The following is a 19,436-nucleotide window of genomic DNA, read 5'->3' as shown; positions in this document are numbered from 1 at the left end:
ACTCTCCTTCCCCATCCATGTTTTTCAGAGCCTGCTTTACCATTTCAGCAAGCAAGATTCCATACAGAGGTGGAAAAGGGCATGAAAGCAGCAAGAAAAGGGGTTGTGTGTTTTGCTAACTGGGGAGAAAGCTTTGCTGCAGGTTTAAGAAATACCTTTCTGCAGCTGTGTGACACCTCATCCAACAACACAACTGGTCTGTCCCAGATACCCTCTGGCCAGGAATGTGTTGAGCCTCCAGCTGCAAGGAAAGCCCAGCTCTACAGGGATAATTTCCTTACAAATGAATTTAGCTGCAGCTCTTTGGGGCCCTGAACCTCAGTGGTTCTTTTAGGGAGGTTTAATACACTGTTGACATTATCAGGTTAAGAAAATCTGAACCAAGGAGGCCACATTTGGGGTCTTCTAAAGAAATTCCCTACCATGAAAGCAAACTCCTGAAAAAAAAACAGGAAAAACCTGCTTCAGGATAAAGGTGTTGCTATGAGAATAAGCCCTGTCCAAACACAGCCGCTTGCAAATGAGATTTCTCAGGAAGGATTCTGAAGAAAAACATTTATCTCCTCTAATGGCAGCTGCATTTTTCTGCGTTACAGGATGGGTTACAATTACAACTGCCTTTAAAATCCCACTTTTCAATGTTTTCACCCCTTTCAGGATTCCTACCTGTAACCCCCCCACAACCTTAAATCTGCCTAAAACAGCCAGTGCAGTTTTCAAGTACAAAAAGCACAGACTTTCTTAGTGCAAAATGCAGATATGGAAAATCTCACCCGAAAGGCGATTTTTACTTTCTCAAGGTAGGAAGAACAGGTCACTAAAGGTGCAGCCTTGGCTAAATCATTCCCTAGCAAATAATTACTACAATGAGCCTCATTTCCAGAAGTAACTCCAGCAAAGCAAGCCCAGGTTTGTGTCAGACCCAGGCATGTCCTTGCAGGATCAGGCTGTAAAATTCCCGGCAGCGCTGACACGAGTGGCACCGAACAGGAAGAGAGCGAGGGGCAAAACCAGAACAAATGGTCAAGGAGAAAAACCCAACACAATAGATAAACACAATCTAATCTTGTGGTTCAATGCAGCAAAACAGAAATTCTGTTATAGCCCTCCGGAGGATTCGCAACGTGTAATTTACAGGAATCCTGCTCAAAAAGCACAGCCCCTTCCAATCAGCCCTGGCTGGCCCAGAGTAAAGGACCTGCGTGGATCTGGGAACTCCTCTCCTGTTCTCCTGTGGGGAGGAGCTGGCACAGCACAGCTCTCTCAGCACCTGTGGGGCAGTTTCTTGGGAGCCTCCTGTCAGGAACTGCCCTGTCCATCCCCGCAGTGCTGCCAAGCAGCTCCTGCTGGAGCCAGAGGGGACCAGGGACACCCCCAGAGCACCAGAACCAACCCAGGGACACAAGATGCCTCATCCTGCCAGCACAGGGGCTGATCCCCACTGACAGCCTGCCTGGAACTCACACCCTCATGGAAAGGGATCTCTGCTTTTCCATGAAGATGCTAAAATCCCTTGAGGAAGGTGGTTGAACTAAATTCCCAGTTTAACTCCAGGCACCCAGAGCACATTTATTAGCTCAGGATATCAAGTTCTGTTTCTTCCATTTTTCCTTCCTCCCACCTCTGACCTAGATAAAGAACACATCCTGTGTATCCGTGCCACTCCCTGGATTCACAGACACTGAAGAACAGCCAGGGATCAGCCTCCAAACCTTCTGCTCCACAAACAGCATCTCCCAGCCCCAAGAGAGTCCCCATCCAAGTCACTAAGTGGTGGCACAATGCCAGTTTATGTTGTCCAAACATCTGTCACTTCCCACCTTCTGATCCAGGATGGAGTTTCATTGTAAAGGGGTAAAAGGGAAAACAATGTTTATTATTATGCAAAAATCCCTCAAAATATGCTATTTTTGGGCAGGTAATGTAGAAACAATTTTGCTGTAGATCCAGCAAGCCCATGGCTAACATCCTTCCCATCAGAGCTGCTGTTACTCCCCAGAGGTTACTGAAACCCACCACACTCCCCTGCACTGAGCTGTGCTGCCCACGGGGCAACTTTACCTCAAAGTCTGTCACAGCTTCTCACAAGCACCCACACCTATAACCTCACACCTTGTGGGGTGAGGTCAGCACAGAATATCTGTCAGAACCAGAGCAGAGTCACAACTCCTGATGAACTCTGGGCTGAGCACGTTTTTTCAGTACAGGAATGACATGGTAGTTGGTGTCAGTCACTTCCAGTAACATGGCAAAGAATTTTAACTTCATTTCATCCAAAATCTGCCACCTGGCACAGGTAACACCTTCCTCCATGTCTGCACAAAGCCTGGTGTGTTTCCTCTGCCAGATTGTGCTCATGGGGTCTTTTTAAGAATTCCCCTAATGTAACAAATCCAGGCTAAAGCAAGGCTGTTCCCCTTTTACTGCAGTCTCCAGATTTACCAGAAATCAAAGGTCTTCTCTTGTTTTTAAAATAAAAAGCTGTTTGCTGCTGTTTCCAAGCTGCAGCAGTGTATGAAATGCCACAAGATCAGTGAGTGATGCAATTATTTCCCCATCAGATCGTGAAATAAAGTAAACAAGGAAAACAGTAAAGAAACAGTTGAATCATGGGATGTGCAAGAGCAGAGGGGATTAGACAAAGGAGGAGAGCACTCACTGGTTTTCACTTGGGAAAGACGAGGTTGGGAAAGGGGCAGAGTAGCAGCTACTCCATGAGTCGGCAGCCAGCATGGAATTCTGCAAGGAGAAAGCACAACAGTTAGAGCAGCAGAGGCCTGGCACTGTTACCTGCAGCTGCAGATCTGAGTGCAGGCCTGTGGCTTCCTTCCCTCCCTCCATGATTTCCAGAGGCAGAGGTGGCTCCTCATCTCTAGAGCAGGAGACATGGAGTGCTACTCTCCAGTTCCAGCTTTGGAAACTGTTTTCCTAGCACTGTCCCCAGGTGGTCACCAGGGTCAATCCCCTTCTCCAGCCCTTTCCTCATTCAGGACACTCCAACAGGACAAGGGGAAATGGCCTCAAACTGTGCCAGGGAAGGGTCAGGTTAGACATCAGGAGTAATTGCTTAATGAAAAGGGTTGTCAGGCATTGGAAAAGACTGTCCAGGGAGGTGGTGGATTCCCCATCCCTGGAGGTGTCCAAGGAATGAGTGGATGTGGCACTCAGTGTTCTGCACACTGGGACAAGGTGGGGATCAGGCACAGGCTGGACGTGATGATCTTGGAGGTCTTCTCCAATCAAAATGATTCCTTGATTCTATGAATCAGTCTCTGTGGGAAGCCAGCACCAACCCAGTAACCTGAAATTGGCTGGCAGAGGTCACATCAAAAAATGTCCTTCTATGCCTTTTGTCTTCCCACTTCCCTGAACAGTCTCCAGTGCTAACCAGAAGCTTTTAGCTCAGCTCAAACCAATAAAATCAGGGAAAGAACAAAGTATCTCCTTACTCAGCTCCAGAGCAACCTTTCATCTGTCTTTTGTGTGCTCAAAGAGCTGCAACTTTGTGCTTTAAGCAACAGGCACTTGGGCCTCGCTGGCACCTTTGCTATTCCTGCATGTGACACACTCCAGAGTTAGAAACAGAAAGAAAACTGGAGGAACATGTCAGCTATTTTGGAACAGAGGTTTGCTTTTTGCCCTGTTGGACAAATGCATCAGAGCCCTGGTCTGATTTTAGCAGCTGCATCAGGACAAATACAACCTATTTATCTCTGCTGCTCTGGAAACAGACACAGCTGGACCCAGGCACAGGTTCACATGTCTCAGAGAGACAAGCAGGGCTAGGAACAAGGTCTGCAACCCTGGGTACACTCTTCAGTCCTCCCCAAGGAGCTGGCACCCAGCAGCTTTCAGAGAGATGTTGATTTAATCACAGCCTTGCTTTTCTCTCCCCACTTCAAAGCCAGCAGAGAGTCTCACCTCAACCCCTCCAATCGATCCTGCACAGCCCTGGACAGCTGCCTGGAAAGTCTGGGAAACCACTGCTGTAAACATGCACCAGGACTCCCAGGATCTGTGAGGCTGGACTGCTCTGCCCAGACCCCTCCCAGGGACCCCCTTCCCCTCCCCAGGAGCTGCAGGGCCTCACCTCCATGTCTGGCAGGACGAGCTGGGAGCGGAGGCCAGGGATGCTGCAGAGGGCATCGCCCGGCTGCTGGTGCTGCGGGAAGCTGTTCCCCCCATCCATGGTGGGGTGAGCTGAGGGCATCAGCCCGTGTCCTGCCGCATGGAGCCCTCGGGATGGGTGGGGCAGGCTCTGGAGTGAGTGGTGGGAGGGTCTTTATCTGTGCTCTTCACCCTGCACCATGTCCTGGGCTGGGAAAGAAAGGTATGTTTAAGTTTTGTGAAAGGGGAGGGAGAGAAAAAAAGAGACTCTAAGCCCAAACACAGCTGAGAGATGAGCAAACAGCCACCAGCCTTGAAATGCTCCTGCCTCTTCAGAAAAGAGAGGGGTTTATAGGAAGCAGAGCTCCCCACTACCACCACACCTGGAATTACCCAGACAGGAACTGAAACACACCTCTCCTGCCTTTCACACTGTGGGAGCCTGGCAGGTCCCCACGACCACCCGGATCTCTGCACACACACCTGAGTTCAGACAGAGGAATCTTCTTGTCTAATGTACAAAAAAACTCTGCACTTGTGTGCAAACTCGCAGCAATCAATTACTGCAAATTGCCTGTTTTCCTGAAAATAACCTCTGTAGGTGGGACTCCATCCCAGGGACACCACACTGAGCCAGCAGAGAACCCTCATCTCCCACCCCACAGCACGCTGAGGTCTCCCAAGCCCACAGCAGATGTTACTGTGCACCAAGATTTCCCACACAAGTCAAACCCAACACCTTTTTGATTAATAGTATTTATGTTACAAATCCCAAAACTTATCAGCTTCTGGCGCTTTCCCTCTTGCAGCGATGTGAGATCTCAGGCTCACACCTGCCAAGGCAGGATCATTGTCCTGGCAGGATTAACCCCATGGGAACACACTCCCTCCATCGCAGCTTCTCAGTCAAAACCTCCCAACTGATTACTATTTTTCACTTAATTCTCCACAATCCCAAAGGAAATCAATTTCCAATTGGATTTATTGGATTAAAAAAAAAAAAAAGAGAGAGAGAGATGGTGAAAGCAACCTATACAACCAGAGGAGCAGAAAAAAGCATCCATGGTGTCTTTACTTCCACTGGATCTTTCTCTGTCCCTTTCTGACTCTCCCAACCCTGTCCCTCCCCGGAAGCCAAGGAAATCAAAGTTACCAAAACCTTCTGACAAAGAATCCAGCCACACACACAACACCTACAGAGCACAGACTGAAGCTGTAATTTAAAAGAGCCACCTTTGATCACTTAGGAGACACTATTTGCTCAAGGAGTATTTTTAAAAAGCCACTGTGAGTCAGAGGCCCTTTAAAAATAAGTGACCTTCGAGTGAACAAAACGATTCTGCGTTTGCAAAGGAAAGTGAAATTAAAGGGACTCTTTCCTCCCTTCCATGGTGCTGCAGCCACGCCAGAAGTGCCCCACAGGCAGGGCTCATGTGGGGGCTGCAGAGCCTGAGGGAACCAGCCAGGACCCCCCAGCCCAGACACCGATCCCATGGGAATCGCAGGCAAAGCCCTCACGCTCTGGGGACCTTCTGGTTGAAGAGCAAAGACCAAGGTTCATATCCCACCTATCAAATTCTGTGTAGAGCTCCCAATGGCATTATTTGGGTGGGGGGGTTTGGGGAGTGGAAGGTGTCCCTTTTCCCTTTTTTATTGATTCCCTTTAACTGCTGCTCAGCTGCTCCCAGGCATGGGCTGAGGTTTGCTGATCCCAGGGTCAATGTCACTGACATCCTCTGGTGCCTGTAAAACCCTGTGACTCTTCCTTACACCAGACTTTAGGGGATTTGCTGCTTTTCTTTGTTTTTTTTTTCCTATTTGTAACAGCTTTTGATAGGAAATCAGCAGCAATGATTCCCGTAAGAGCCATAACAAATATACAGTTTTATTTACACATCCAAAGGAACTTAGGAAGGGTAAAATCAATATCAGAATCTCTCCGTTCCTGCTCTACATTAACTTGTGCCTCACACCACCAGATCACACTGGCTCAGAGCAGACCTTGTCCCTAAAGCAGCAGCAGTACCTTAGGAAAATTCCTGTACAAAAGATCATACTCCATTAGCAAAAGGAAGGAAAACTGCTTAGCAAGAAAGCTGGAAAGCTCCAGGCCTTGGTTTGTGGGGGGCTCTAGTGCAGCTCCAAAATACATCCATGCATGGAGAACAGTGGGAAGCAAGAGGCACCAAGAGTCTGCTCTAATGCCAGCACCCTTCCAGACACACCTCAGTCCTGAGGATGCTGAGGGTATTCCTTGTCCGAGGAAAATGGCACCAGCACGTACTGGATGTCCCCAAACCCCACCTGCACCTGCCAAAGCTTTTTGTGCTGCAAAATGAGCTTCTGTAATAGCAGAGACATCAAGCTGCCAAGTGGCTGTCCCAGCTCTCACTCTGAGCTCCAGTGCCTGCTGTCTGGCTTAACACACCCAAATTCCAAGAAAAATCTAAATAAAAACTTACTAAATTCAGTGTTAGAGACCTGTGCGAGCCTGAGGATGGCAGGACAACACCCAGCACGAGAACAGAGAAATGGGAACAGCCCTTGGTTTGTGCCTGTCCCACCATCTTCTAGGCAGCCACGTCACGGAAAACCACGAAAATCAGCAAGTTCCAAAGCGCTTCCACTTCCACATCCCATCCTGCTGCCCTGACAACAAACACTGATAACATGGAGGTCCACACACATCAGGGAACAGCTACAGCAAACTTTTCAAGTGTCATTCCACCACTTCTCTTACCAAATACATGCCAACAAAGCAGCAGCTTCCACTGTTAGGACAAACCATCGGAGATGAGGCTCCTGGTCCCAGCACTCGAGTTTGGAGAGGGCTGGGAGAGGAGAGCCGATCCCACAGAGCAGCACCAACAGCACACAGAGGCACTTCCCAACTTCAATCACCTTTTCCTGCGAGCAGCACTACGGAACAGCATCAATCCCTCAGATCAGAGGGATGGCACGACCCTAAAAATCCCACCGGACCTCCTCCTTCCTTCCCAGCCGAGCAGCCCAGGTCTGAAAGTGAAAGCAGCTCCTGCCCTGCGTGACAAACCCCGGAGCGATTCCATCCTATCACTGAGCTCCAGGACCAGTTTCAATATTCCCAACAGTTTGCTTAAAGGTGTGTAGTCAGCTCAGGCACCGAAGGGCAGCGCCAGCCTGGAATTCCTGTGGGATTCATCATGCCTAGAGGTTATGGAGCATGAATTTCAACTTTTAACAGCTTGAGCTTCTCAGACATGTCTTGGACCAGCGTTGCAGCAGAGAAATTCCAACTGGAAACACACAACTGCTCTGCAATAACCAGGATGTACAGAGCTGGGGGTGAGGGATCAGATCACGGATATCTGTGATCAGGAGGGGTGAAAACAATCCAGCAAATGCAACCAGCACTTCCTCCTGTTGTGCTCCAGCCTTTGTTCGTGGATTTTAAATTGTCTCTGTTAAAGGAAGACAGCCAGGAATGCACAGACAGGCCTGGAGCAGCCGGAGCTAAACCTGCCCATTGTGAATTACCACGTGCTGAGAATGACAAAAACACCTCAGAAATATGATCCAGTTCCTTGTCCTGCTCAGGGATCAGTTCCTCTTGCCCTGCCAACCCCCACAGAGCTGAGGGGCAGCCCCAGGCCCCACTCCAGCCACTCATGAGCCACCAACTCAGGCAAGCACCAAAGCTGCACCTGGAGGGAATTCTGCAGGACACAATCAGAAGGTAACAGCCCAAAGAAATGGGAACTCTACACTCCAGAACTCTGAACAAACAGTTTTACATCTGAAGCACCCAGGCATCTTCAAGTTCCTTTTTCATGTTTCTCCTTGCCATAGTTCTGGGAAGTTTAGACCAAACAGGCAGACAGGAACAAGAGTCAGTCCTGTCACCAGTCTGGAAGACACAGATTACGGGGGATATAAATGGAATCACTTCAGGGCATCCTAAGTGAGCAGTTTGAGCCACCCCGATCTCCTGAATGCTTTGGGCATGGAAAAGGCTCCTGGCACACTGGCACTGCAGCCCTGGAGCTGTGGTGTGTGGGCATGGCACTGCCAGGCTCCAGGCAACACCAGGCAGGGATAGGGCAAACTCTGGCACTGCCTGGGCACTGCAGGTCCATGCAGAGCTGCAGTGTGGAACAATCCATGTGACAGATCAGCTGTGGGAATTAGTCTGTAAGGAAAGGGAAGAAAAACTGGGATGGTTCCAGAGCTTCTTTCAAGAGCTGTGGCAGTGCAGGCAAAAGACCAAACCTGCCCTCCAAGGGCAGCAGTTTCTAAGGGGAAAGGGAAAAGCTTGATCCTTCAGGCACAGCTCACTCCTCCTTGTCTGAGCCTCAGACTACACAGGGGAAAACCCAATCAAACACAGCTTTTTGGAGAGAAAAGTCATCTTTATGAGAAGAATATTAACTGTCCTCCCACCTCAGACACCACTCCATGCTCTGCCAAGGAACTTGGCACATTTGTGTGTAAATCCACCCAGCATCACCCTCACACAGCTGGCACAGCATTCCCAGAGCCCTGCAGGGATCACCCTCACACATCCAGCACTGACATTCCCACAGCACTCACAGCCTACTGAGAGTTCTCTCACACCCTCACACATCCAGCACTGACATTCCCAAAGCACAAACACAGCCCTGCAAGGCAGAGCTGGGGCTGAGGCAGCAGCTCAGACAGTGGATTCACAAAATGTTCCCAAAAACAGGGGCTTGGACACTCTCCAGCACACAGCAGAGTCCAGGCAGGGCACTGGGAGCACTGGGGCTGCTCCCCTTCCCAAGCCCAGGCATGGCACTGAGAGCACCTGCAAGGGACAACCACAGTGTGACACCCTGTGACAGAGACAGAGGAGCACCAAGAACTTGGCTGAGCAAGGTCAGAAGCCACGAAAATGCAGATCTCTGATTCTTCACACTTTTGCCCCAGTTTCAATCCTGAGAGACACTTGGGACAAACCCACGAGTAGGTCCCAACGTTCTGTTTCACACACAACCACTCAGGGTGGAAAAACCACTCCAAGACATCAAAGCCAACTTCCCTAAGGATCACAGGCACATAAACACCACTTCCAACCCACCAGCCTCCGGGCAGGCTCAGTGTGCACCTGCTCTGTGAGAGGTATGTGTCCACCCTGATCACACCTACACGTGTGCACACCTCGATCACGTTACCAAAAAAGACTGGAGAGTTTTAAGCTGAAGAATGTTTTGGGAGGTATAAACCTCCTTGATTAGGCCTGGAAGGCTTTCCTGAGACTCTCAGAGTGACAAGTCACAGCATGGTTCTCTCCTGTGCAGAGAAATCTCAGCAGCATTTCAGTGAGACTCGATCAGGATTTGCTGCTTCAGGAACAGGCTTAATTTAGGAAAATGAGAGTGTAAACATCCAACAAACAGACCCCCATCAAGTAAAGAGCAGGGGCAGAGATAATGGAGCTCAAGCTTCCAGAGGCTCCAGCTGGCAGCCAAAAGAGCTCTGCAAAACCTGGCACTGCTGCAAAGGACACACAATGCTCCTGAACCCACAGCAACAGCATCATCACATCATTGTCCACTTAAACATTCCCACCACCAGCTGCTCTTGTTCAGCTCTCCTGGCACAGCTCAGGACAAGCTCAATGCTCAGATAATGTACAGCAGGAACAGCCCCACACAGGCACAGCTAGCACCCTCCAAACTCACCCCAGGGACACTGCACAGCCCACAAAACCCTCTGGGGTGTTTGGATCCCAGCTTTGGGATGGCAGCACAGAACCTGCAGGACCTGCCCTTCCCAGGCCACCTCATTTTAATTGTAACTCCATCCTGCTGAGGGGAAGCCACAGTTATTATGCTGATATTCAGGGTTGCTCTGAGGAGGGAGCGTGTTTTAGACCTGGCACCTGTAATTATTGAGGTGAAGCCCCCAGTACCAGCCCAGTCCAGGGTCTGCCAGCACTGGCTCTGAATTGGACCAGTATGGGCTGCTCCACAGCAGGACCTCAGCCCACGGTGGATTCACACTGCCAGAGGGCAGGGTTGGATGGGATATTCGGAAAAAATCCCTCTCTGTGAGGGCGGCGATGCCCTGGAATGGATTTCCCAGAGAAGCTGTGACTGCCCCGTCCCTGGGAGTGCACAAAGCCGGGTTGGACGGGGCTTGGAGCAACCTGGACTAGTGGAAAGTGTCCCTTCCCGGGGCAGGGGGTGGCACAGGATGAGCTTTAACGTACTTTCAACCCAAACCATCCCACGATTCCACGATCCCTATGCGCGTTTTACAGCGCTCCGTGGATGAGCAGCCGAACCGGCAGCGCCGAGGGCTCGCCGGGGCCGCCCGGGCTGTACCGGGGCCATTCCCGGCCCGGGCTCGGCCTCGGGCAGCGCTGGAGGGGTCTGGGCTGTGCTGGCACCGGGGACCCCGAGGCTCTCTCCGGGGCAGGCGCCTGCACAGCCCCGAGAGGTCACGGCCGAGCCCTCCGACCCCCGCGGCACCGACTGCCCCACCGACCGACCCACCGCTCCCGGGGCAGGCCCGTCCCGTCCCCACCCGGGACCCCCACCCCGAGCGGGCTGGCGGCTCGCGCCCGCGGAGGGACCGGCCCAGGGGCGGCGGCGGCTGGAGGGGAAGAGCCCGCGGCACTTACCTGTGTCCGGGGGCTCGGGGGGTTCAGGGGGCTCGGGGGGTTCAGGCTCCCGCCCCGCCGCCGCTCGGCGCCGCTTCCGGGTCCGCCATGTTCGACACGGACTTCCGGGCGGAAGGGGCGGCGAGACCGGGAGGGACCGGGAGGGAGCGGGGACCGGGAACGGGGCACCGGGAGGGGCCAGGGAACCGGGAACGGGACACCGGGAGGGACCAGGGAACGGGGAACCGGGCACCGGGAGGGACCAGGGAACGGGGAACCGGGCACCGGGAGGGACCAGGGAACCGGAACCGGGAACCGGAACCGAGAACGGGGCACCGGGAGGGACGAGGAAACCGGGAACGGGGCACTGGGAGGGAATGGGACCGGGACACTGGAGGGGAACCGGAACCGGGAATGGCACCGGGAGGGACCGGCACCGGGGCACTGAGGGGGACCAGGACCTGGCCCGGGAAAGACACCGGGACCTGGGAATGGCACCAGGAAGGACACGGGGGCGGGGGGGAAACCGGGAACGGCACCGGGGCCCCTGGAACCGGGGCACAGGGAGGGACCGGGAATGGCACTGGAGAAGACCGGGAGAGTGGGGAAACCGGGACTGGGGGAATCGGGAACGGCACTGGGGGGATTCTCCCGGGACAGTCGGTGACGCCGCTCCCAGGCTCATTCATTGCACACAGGAATGAACCGAGGTCTCCTGTCACTTCCCAACACGTCCTTCCTCCAGAGCTTGACCCCCAGCTCTGTTAAACCCGTCCCTGTGCTCCATCCCCCTGGCTCCCACTCCTGCAGTGATGTCCCCACGGGCCAGCCCAGACTGTCCTTGTCCCCTCTGCCAAATGTCCAGCGAGCCACAGAATTTAAGGGTGTGAAGTCGGGCCCCAGCTCTTTATTTGGTGTGATACAGACACAAATAAATAAATACAATGAGAGAACACAAAGGGATCCATCCAGCACTGAAACCGGCTGTTCCCAGAACCACCAACCCTTGCAGGGATCACCTCCTCCTCCCATCCCAGCCTCCATCCCGAGTTACCCTGAGCAGGGGATGAAGCAGCAGTGATGCTGGTCTGGGGTGGTGGGCACTGGGGGCACTGGGAGTGCTGTGCTTGCATTGGTGGGCAGTGTGGGGACATGGCTGAGCTGTGTCCTGCTGTGTTGTCCCTTGTACAGACATGATGTCCTGGAGAAAGGGCCTGGCTTCCCCAGGAACGGCCCTTCCCAGGCAGCTGGTCCCTGTGGGGCACACGGGCTCAAGGAAATGGGATCAAAAATGGGAGGTTTGGGGCTGGGGATCTGCTGAGGAGCAGCTGTGGCCGTGTCAGGGTGTGCTCAGCCCTTGTCACCCGCAGCCAGTTCCTGCTTTTTTTTTAATCCCAGACCCTGGAAATCCCCTGACTTTCCAAGGGATGAGGGGAGCCCTGTACCCCTGGCTGGCCCCACATACCCGGAGCTGTGGGAAGAAGGGGCCAGGGGACAGACCTTGCCCTGTGCAGGGGTCTGGAGGTTCCATGGCGGGGTTGGGGCTGTGCAGCAGGCAGGGATGGAACCTGCCAGGGGCCATCCCGGGGTGCCAGAGCCCCACAAACCATCTCCTGTCTGGGCAGACCCTTCTGTGCACCCTCAGCCGAGGGCTCTGCAGGGGTGAGGGGACAGCAGGGGCTGTGCATCCACAAAGCCCCACATGCCACGAGTTTGCCAGGTCTCAGCTGGGTTCCCCTGGCTCGTGGATGGGGTGACCCTCCCACTGCAGACATTGTGGAAAGCCCAAGTGTCTCTGGCTTTGCCTGATGCAGCCACAGCCTGGACAGGGGACACAGTGCTGGGGATGATTCCTGGGGACACCCCACGTGTGCTGCTGCGGCCTCAGGGAGCCCCTGCCTTGTGTTCCACCAGCAGCCCATTCCTGGAGGGTCAGGCAGGATTTTGGCCCTGGGGAGGGGCTCTTTTCCTGCCACCCCTATGGGGCAGAGAGTGGGATGGGCAGGGAGCAGAGCACTGGGAGCTTCCAGCCGACCCTGCCCTCCTGCTGCTGGGAACCTCTCGGGAAGGGGATGCACAGCACTTACCAGAATTTGGGTGATCGGTTCCAGCACTCAGGACTCTGCGCCAAGAAGTAAATCACCCATGGCCGGGCAGTGTCATGACAGCAGCCATTGAGGGGAGGAGGGAAAGGCGGTGCTGGCAGGAGCAGGGGGGGCTCAGTGGGGCAGCCCCCTCCCCTGCACCCCCTCAGAGCCGCCTCCAGACCCTCCACGGGCTGAGACCACTCAGACAAACCAGCCCTGGAGCGTGGCTGTGCTCTGACCCTCAGCCCTTTGGGGGTGCTGTGACTCTGCTCAGACCCCCAAAACGGGCTCGGGGCTCCATGCAGTGCCAGCAGCTCTCATGGAAAGGCAGAACTTGCAGATTTGCCCCGTCCTGCCTCAAAATAACTGCTCAGCGCTGGGAGCTGGTGCTCCACGTGCGGTCCCAGACGCACCTGGCTCCATCCCTTTGCCAGAGGGTTTGACTGTCCAGCACAGCGGGGCTGGGGGCAGCTGCAGGGGCATCGTGGTTCCCCTGAGACGGTGCTCCCGGTGGCACCGAGCACGGTACAGGCTGGAGCTGCCAGTGCTACCACCACCCCTGGGCTGGGCAGGGGGCTCAGGTGTCCGGTGAAACCCTGAGGAGACCCTCCTACCGCCCCTGCAGGGGGAGCAGCGCCGCGCAGCCCAACCCTGAGCAGCCAGCGCAGAATCCCCGCAGGAGACGCGTCTCTGCGAGGCACCGGAGTCTGCCCAGGGCGCTGGCACCGGGCGCTCTTATTTTAGGAACACCCTCGCAGCTGCTTGGCTGGACCTACACGGCCTCCCGGGGCAGGGGGGAGAGCGTTCACCCCAGCCCCGGAGCGGCTGCAGCGGCAGCGCCGGTTCCCGGCGGGGCAGGGCCAGGCCTCGACTCCCGTCTCCATGACACCCACGTGCCCTTTGCCCTTCACCTCCCACAGCCGGCGGTGACGGACAGCTCTCCAGCCTATCACAGCGCTCCTCCGCCTCCAGTCCCGCCTCTATCGGTGATGGACATCCCTCGCACCCTATCACAGCGCTTCATCGCGGCAAGCCCCGCTTCTACCAGTGACGGACAGCTGTCCTGACCAATCAAAGCGCTCCATCTTCCAGTTGGCTGCACTCAACGAACCAACCGGAAGCGAAATTCCGCACCGCCGGCTCCGCCCCGTCCCGACAGGCCCGCGACCAATCAGCGCTCGAGCGCGTGGGGGCGTGGCCGGCGGCGGGGCCAATGGGGGCGCACGCCGGGGCGGCGCGAGCCGCGCGCGGCTGGGGGGGGCAGCGGGGGCGGGCGGGGACAAGATGGCGGCGGAGGCGGCGGCGGCGCGCGCGCGGCGGGGCGGGCGGTAACGGGGCGGCGGGACCGCGACAGGGCCCGGGACACCGCGGGGAAAGCGGCCGAGGGGCGGCCCCTGAGCTCGGGGCGGGGGGACGCCGGGGGAGGTAGGCGCGGCAGGGCGGGGCGGAGCGCGGTGCCGGGGCCCGGCCCGGTTCCCTCGACCCGGCGGCGGGGAGGGGGGACTCGGCCGCCCGCCCCCCTCCCCCGACTCAGCGTCTGGGGCGGCAGGAGCGGCTGGAGCTGCCCAAAACGGGGAGGAGACCCGGAGGTCACCCAACCCCGGCCGGGTCCGTCCCGTTCCTGCTCCGGCGCTGATTTGGTCGCACTAAAAAGTGTCCCGTCCCCGTCTCCCGCCCCGCTGCACTCCCGGCGTGTCCTCCCCGCCCCGGTGACACCTGTGGGAGCTGCGGGAGAGGCCGCTGGGGTCAGGTGGGCATCGCCGCCCTGAGCACTCCGTGAGGGGCCGGGCAGAGAGTGCCCTCGGCCCCCCCGAGGGTGTTGGGGCAGAGGATCCCCTCGGCTCCTTCGAGAGTGTTGGGGCAGGAGCAGAGGGTCCCCTCGGCCCCTCCTGAAGGTGTTGGGGCAGAAGCAGAGGGTCCCCTCGACCCCTCCTGAAGGTGTTGGGGCAGGAGCAGAGGGTCCCCTCGCCCCCTCTGAGGGTGTTTGGGCAGAAGCAGAGGGTCCCCTCGCCCCCTCTGAGGGTGTTTGGGCAGAAGCAGAGGGTCCCCTCGCCCCCTCTGAGGGTGTTGGAGCAGAAGCAGAGGGTCCCCTCGCCCCCTCTGAGGGTGTTTGGGCAGAAGCAGAGGGTCCCCTCGACCCCTCCTGAAGGTGTTGGGGCAGGAGCAGAGGGTCCCCTCGGCCCCCCCGAGGGTGTTGGGGCAGGAGCAGAGGGTCCCCTCGGCCTCCCCGAGGGTGTTGGGGCAGCGGGCAGAGGGTCCCCCGGCCCCCCGGGGCGGGTTGTGTTGTCCTGCACCGCTGACCCCCCGGAGCAGAGGCGGTGACACATCATGTGCCAGGCGGAATCCCGGTGGATGAAGGATGCCCCCGGGAGCTCTCGGTAGGCACCAAAGGCCTCAAACTTTTGCAGGCGAAAGCGAAGACGTGAGAATTGTTTCGGAAAGCTCCTTCAAGGAAACTTGGTTCCAGCTCCCCAACGGCTGAAACACCGACCCCCCCCCTCCCTCCTCCACCCCGTTGCTCCCAGGAGGGCGGCGGGGACGCACCTTCCTCACCCCGGCCGGGAAGGATGAGCTCCTAGGGATGGAAAGTCACGAGAGGGACTGGGAGCTGGTCTGGTTCCACGGGGTGGCCTGACGGCCTGGAGATGACCTAACGCTGCAGGATCAAACTGGGCCCAGTCAAGGCCAGGTGACTGGGGAGAGCCCCGGCAGTGGGACCGGCCAGAGGCAAAGCGAGTCCCAAACTAAGCGTGTCCCGTCACACATTTATGTTCTTTTTCAAAGACATTCTGGAGCCAGGCTGGGATCTTTTGGTATCCAACTGACCTGGAAGCAGCTCTTAGGTTTGGTTTTCTTTTTTTTTTTCCTTTCTTTTTTTTTGGTTGTTTTTTTATTCACGTTTGTACAATCTTCTGGATATTTTATTTTTAATTTTTTTTTTCCCGAGAAGGAGTAAAAAGGGAGTGTTGGGAAACTAACAAACAGGATTAAAGCCCTGAGCGCTTAGGGGGAAAACAGGTTAAGGAACTTAATCCAGGATGGATCTGCAGGAGCCCCAGCAGCTGGGAATGTTTGCGGAGAGCGAGCTGATGTCGGTGGGGATGGACACCTTCATCCACCGCATCGACTCCACCGAGGTCATTTACCAGCCCCGGCGCAAACGGGCCAAGCTCATCGGCAAGTACCTCATGGGAGACCTGCTGGGAGAGGGTTCCTATGGCAAAGTCAAGGAGATGCTGGACTCAGAGACCCTGTGCAGGAGAGCTGTGAAGATCTTGAAGAAGAAGAAGCTGCGCCGGATTCCCAACGGGGAGGCCAATGTGAAGAAGTGAGTAAATAGTTCTGGGAACCCCCTGGGGGGGACCTTGGTCCTTGTTTTCCAGTTGAGCTGCTGTGTTGTTTTAGCTGACAGTGTGGCTGTCTGATGTGGAAGGGCTTCCTAAGCTGTGGCTTCCTGCTGTGGAACTACTTCCTAATCTGTAGGTGTTTGGGAATCTCTTCCTGCTGAACAGCGCCCAGTGCTCTGTGTGAGGCTGGGCACAGGGAAAGGGGCAGGTTCCCGAGGGCCAGTCTGGAATTCACCACTTTGGTATTAATGGATTAAACAGTCTTTGCTAAAATAATCCCTCTCTGACGTCTCACCTTGCCCAGGTGGTGCTGCCTGGGAAAGGTGAGTGGGCACAAACACACCTGGTGTCATCACGGTCAATGTTATTATGTCCCAGTGTGGCCCTGGAGCTCTTTGGGGTGGCAATTCCTGCTCCCACTCCTGGAGAAGTTCCCTGGAACGGGATCCAATGTACAGGGCACCCCATGAGCACAGGAAGTTTTGGGGTTTTAACTTGGTTTCGTTTCTAAGGCGTCTGGGACGCATCCAAAACTCTGAGGCTGTAAAGTGGGGCCAAGAGTTGTTGACCTCTCTGGTCTCAGTGACTCCAGAGCTGAGGAAGCTCCAACACGCTGGTTACTCCGGGCTCGAGGACCTTGTGGGAGTGAACCCTGGGAGGAGCCAGCTGTGGGGCTGGGTCTGTAGGGCTGGAGAGGGAACTTTCCCTTCCAGGACCTTCCAGCAGCTGTGTCCCAGCCCTGCCAGGAGCTGCTTATCTGCCATGCAGGAGCCTCTGCAGCCCAAACAACCCAGCCAGGGTTTATCTGGGCTGGGAGGGAGGACTGTGAGAGTTCCAGGAGACTCTTGTGGTGTTCAGCTGTGGGTGAGCCCTGTCCCAGCAGAGTCCTGTGTGTGTCTCACTCGGGGCTGAGTTTCCCAGTTCAGCTGTGGGATATTTCACGTCCGTTCCCAGCACTGCTGTCAGGGAGCTCTCACTTTGCCTTCCTTGACAGCCTTGGCTGTGGAACAGTCACATCCCAAGGCCGGGGCCTCCCTGTCTCTCCCTTCCTGGCTCAGGTTCAGCTTCAGAGTCAACTTTGTTAATGTGTAATAAAATATTTCTTGTTTTTCTGGTAGAGGCCAAGTCCCCTTGTCCCCCCCATCCCTCCATGGGCACATCCAGAGCTGCCACTGGGGAACAGGGAGATTGTTTCCTCCTTAGGGAAACTTCTAATGTAAATTAGATAAAAAGAACATGCCCACACCAAGAGAGTTCCCTGCTCTGAGCCATGGGAATGCTCCTCTGTCCTGAGGTGAACTCTGTGGAAGTTTTATTCGTGCCCAGAGTGGGGCTGAGTGTCAGGGATGTCATTAAGGGGCTTATTAAGCCAAGCCCCTCTCTGGTTTGTTGTGGATGTTTTCTGGCTCAGCCCCACCTGCTGCAAAACACCAAGGCAGATTTTAGGTGTTGTCTTGTACCCAGGGTTTACTTCAGTTCAAGCTTCTGTTTCTCTCCCTCTTGCTTTTCTCTCTGCCCACCCATTTGTGATCTTGATCTGCTGCTTCAGTGGGGAATTTTAAGGCAAACTGTTGTATTTGGTGGGCCCTTCAGCTCAGAGAGTGAAAGCTGTGAAACTTGGGTTGTTGGACAGAGACAATAGAGTGGCTGTGGTGAGCTCTGCCCCCTCACAGGGCACCCCCAGTGCTGCTGCAGCTGCACTTATATCGTGTCATCAAAGGAATTCCCTGGAAAACTGTTCCTAGATTGTGGTCCTTGGGTAATTCCACGAGCAGCAACACATGGGGAGTAATGAGAGCACAGTAATGAGCTGTGGTGGATTGGGCAGGTCTGAGCCAGGCCTTGGGCACCTGGAGATGTGGGGCTGGAGTTAGGACATTAATGCCTCCCCTGGGTCATTCCTTGCTCATATCCCAGACCAAATCCTCATCCCCTGTGTGCAGCTGCTTGTCCCAGCCCTGTCTCCTGATGTTCTGGAGACCCAGAAATTATGACTAAAATGTGTTTGGGACTTAGATCAAACTGAGTGATTCTTCTCTACCCTAAAGTACCCCAGTTTTGCCCCAGAAAAGTGAGTCCTGGGGGGATGTCTGAGCTCTGGAGAGGATGCAAAAATTGCAAAGACACACATTTCCCTAAATCCATCAAGGAAATCTGCATTTCTCTTCAGTTGCTTCAGATAAAGAGGAGTTGGCTCAGTCAGGCAGACAATGCTGGGGCTGATCCCTGCAAAAAAAGGAGTTTAGTGGGATTGCTGAAAAGAGGAAGGAAAACTTGGCAGGCTGTGTGTGCAGCAGCAGAGGTTTAATAACGCCATTTGCTAATAACCTCACACGTTAATTAAGTGTTTGGGCCTCTGTGGGATCCCAAGTGCCCTGTGCTGTACTTACCACCTCGATGATTGCTCAGGCTGGAAATGTGCTCCTTGGAATTCCACTGAGAGTTAAGGGCAGTGCCGTGGCAGTTTGTTCTGGGGTCTACAAGAACTGAGTGGAATTCCAGACAGGGACTTGCTGGGAGCCCCAGGGGTGTGGGCTCAGGTGGGGACAGGCTGCAGCTCCTGCACCTGATCCCTGTCCCTCCTCCCTGGACACGGGTGCCCTTCAGAACCACCTGGCTCAGCCACATCCTCTGCTGGGCTGGGTGTTAGCTTGGCTTGAGAGGTGAAACCTTGGGAACTGTAATCCATGGAAAAGCACAGGGAGCTGTGTTGTGATGGATATAGGGCTTGGAATGCCAGGTATCCATGCAGGAGTGGGATGGGGATGGACATCACCAAGATCCTCCTGTCCAGTCCTGAAGCAGATCCCTGCTCTTCTTAAGTTTTTAGGACTTTATTGGAGGAACCTCACGGATCAAAGGAAAGGAATGAATCTCTTGGCTGTGTTGCTGGGTTTTAGTTAAGCAGGAATGGCTGTAAGGGCAGGAACAAGCTCTAGGAAGGATGCTGGATCTCGGTGATGTCCAGGGAGGAACTTTTTTCCAGGCTGTCCTTGGCAACTTCCAAAATGGTGTGGCACATACAGCAATAGGCAGCTTTGCTGTGTACAGTTCTGAGCAACAACACCCCCAGTTATTTGCCAGAGCAGGTACCTTGCAGGGGATAAGTCTTAATCTGTCAGGATGAGCTTAATGGATCTGACAGAGCTCGAATTAGAAGGTCTTTTCCCTCTTGTCTTCCTCCAAGAAGATTGCACTTGGAAGCAGGCCCTGCCCTCTGGCAGTCTGTCTGGTCACACACTTGCAGTGGGCTGGCCTGGGGTTTTGGTGTTAATTTTTGGGGAAAAAAAT

General features: G+C 55.1%; 2 protein-coding genes across 5 annotated transcripts in view; one reads left to right on the top strand and one right to left on the bottom strand.

The window, feature by feature from the left end:
- SBNO2 (strawberry notch homolog 2) overlaps nucleotides 1–10,791 on the bottom strand; it is a 47,235-nt gene extending 36,444 nt beyond the window's left edge. The window contains exons 1-3 of one of the 3 annotated variants that reach the window (XM_071578010.1): nucleotides 10,733–10,791; nucleotides 4,091–4,317; nucleotides 2,660–2,739 (exon numbers count right to left, since the gene is read on the bottom strand). In XM_071578010.1, coding sequence (XP_071434111.1) covers nucleotides 2,660–2,739; nucleotides 4,091–4,210 — 200 coding nt within the window. In that variant the 5' untranslated portion in view covers nucleotides 4,211–4,317; nucleotides 10,733–10,791. Of the gene's footprint in view, nucleotides 1–2,659; nucleotides 2,740–4,090; nucleotides 4,318–6,847; nucleotides 6,905–7,008; nucleotides 7,024–10,732 lie in introns of those variants that run through there. The other 2 variants (XM_071578013.1, XM_071578012.1) reach the window with 2 other exon arrangements.
- A 3,280-nt stretch (nucleotides 10,792–14,071) lies between these two features.
- STK11 (serine/threonine kinase 11) overlaps nucleotides 14,072–19,436 on the top strand; it is a 30,258-nt gene continuing 24,893 nt past the window's right edge. The window contains exons 1-2 of one of the 2 annotated variants that reach the window (XM_071577815.1): nucleotides 14,072–14,650; nucleotides 14,737–16,126. In XM_071577815.1, the coding sequence (XP_071433916.1) occupies nucleotides 15,837–16,126 (290 nt within the window). In that variant the 5' untranslated portion in view covers nucleotides 14,072–14,650; nucleotides 14,737–15,836. Of the gene's footprint in view, nucleotides 16,127–19,436 lie in introns of both variants that reach the window. The other variant, XM_071577814.1, reaches the window with a different exon arrangement.

This window comes from Pithys albifrons, chromosome 27 (genome assembly GCF_047495875.1).
Source record: "Pithys albifrons albifrons isolate INPA30051 chromosome 27, PitAlb_v1, whole genome shotgun sequence".
In the NCBI taxonomy this organism is placed as follows: domain Eukaryota; kingdom Metazoa; phylum Chordata; class Aves; order Passeriformes; family Thamnophilidae; genus Pithys; species Pithys albifrons.
This window is presented reverse-complemented; position numbering and strand designations above follow the sequence as displayed.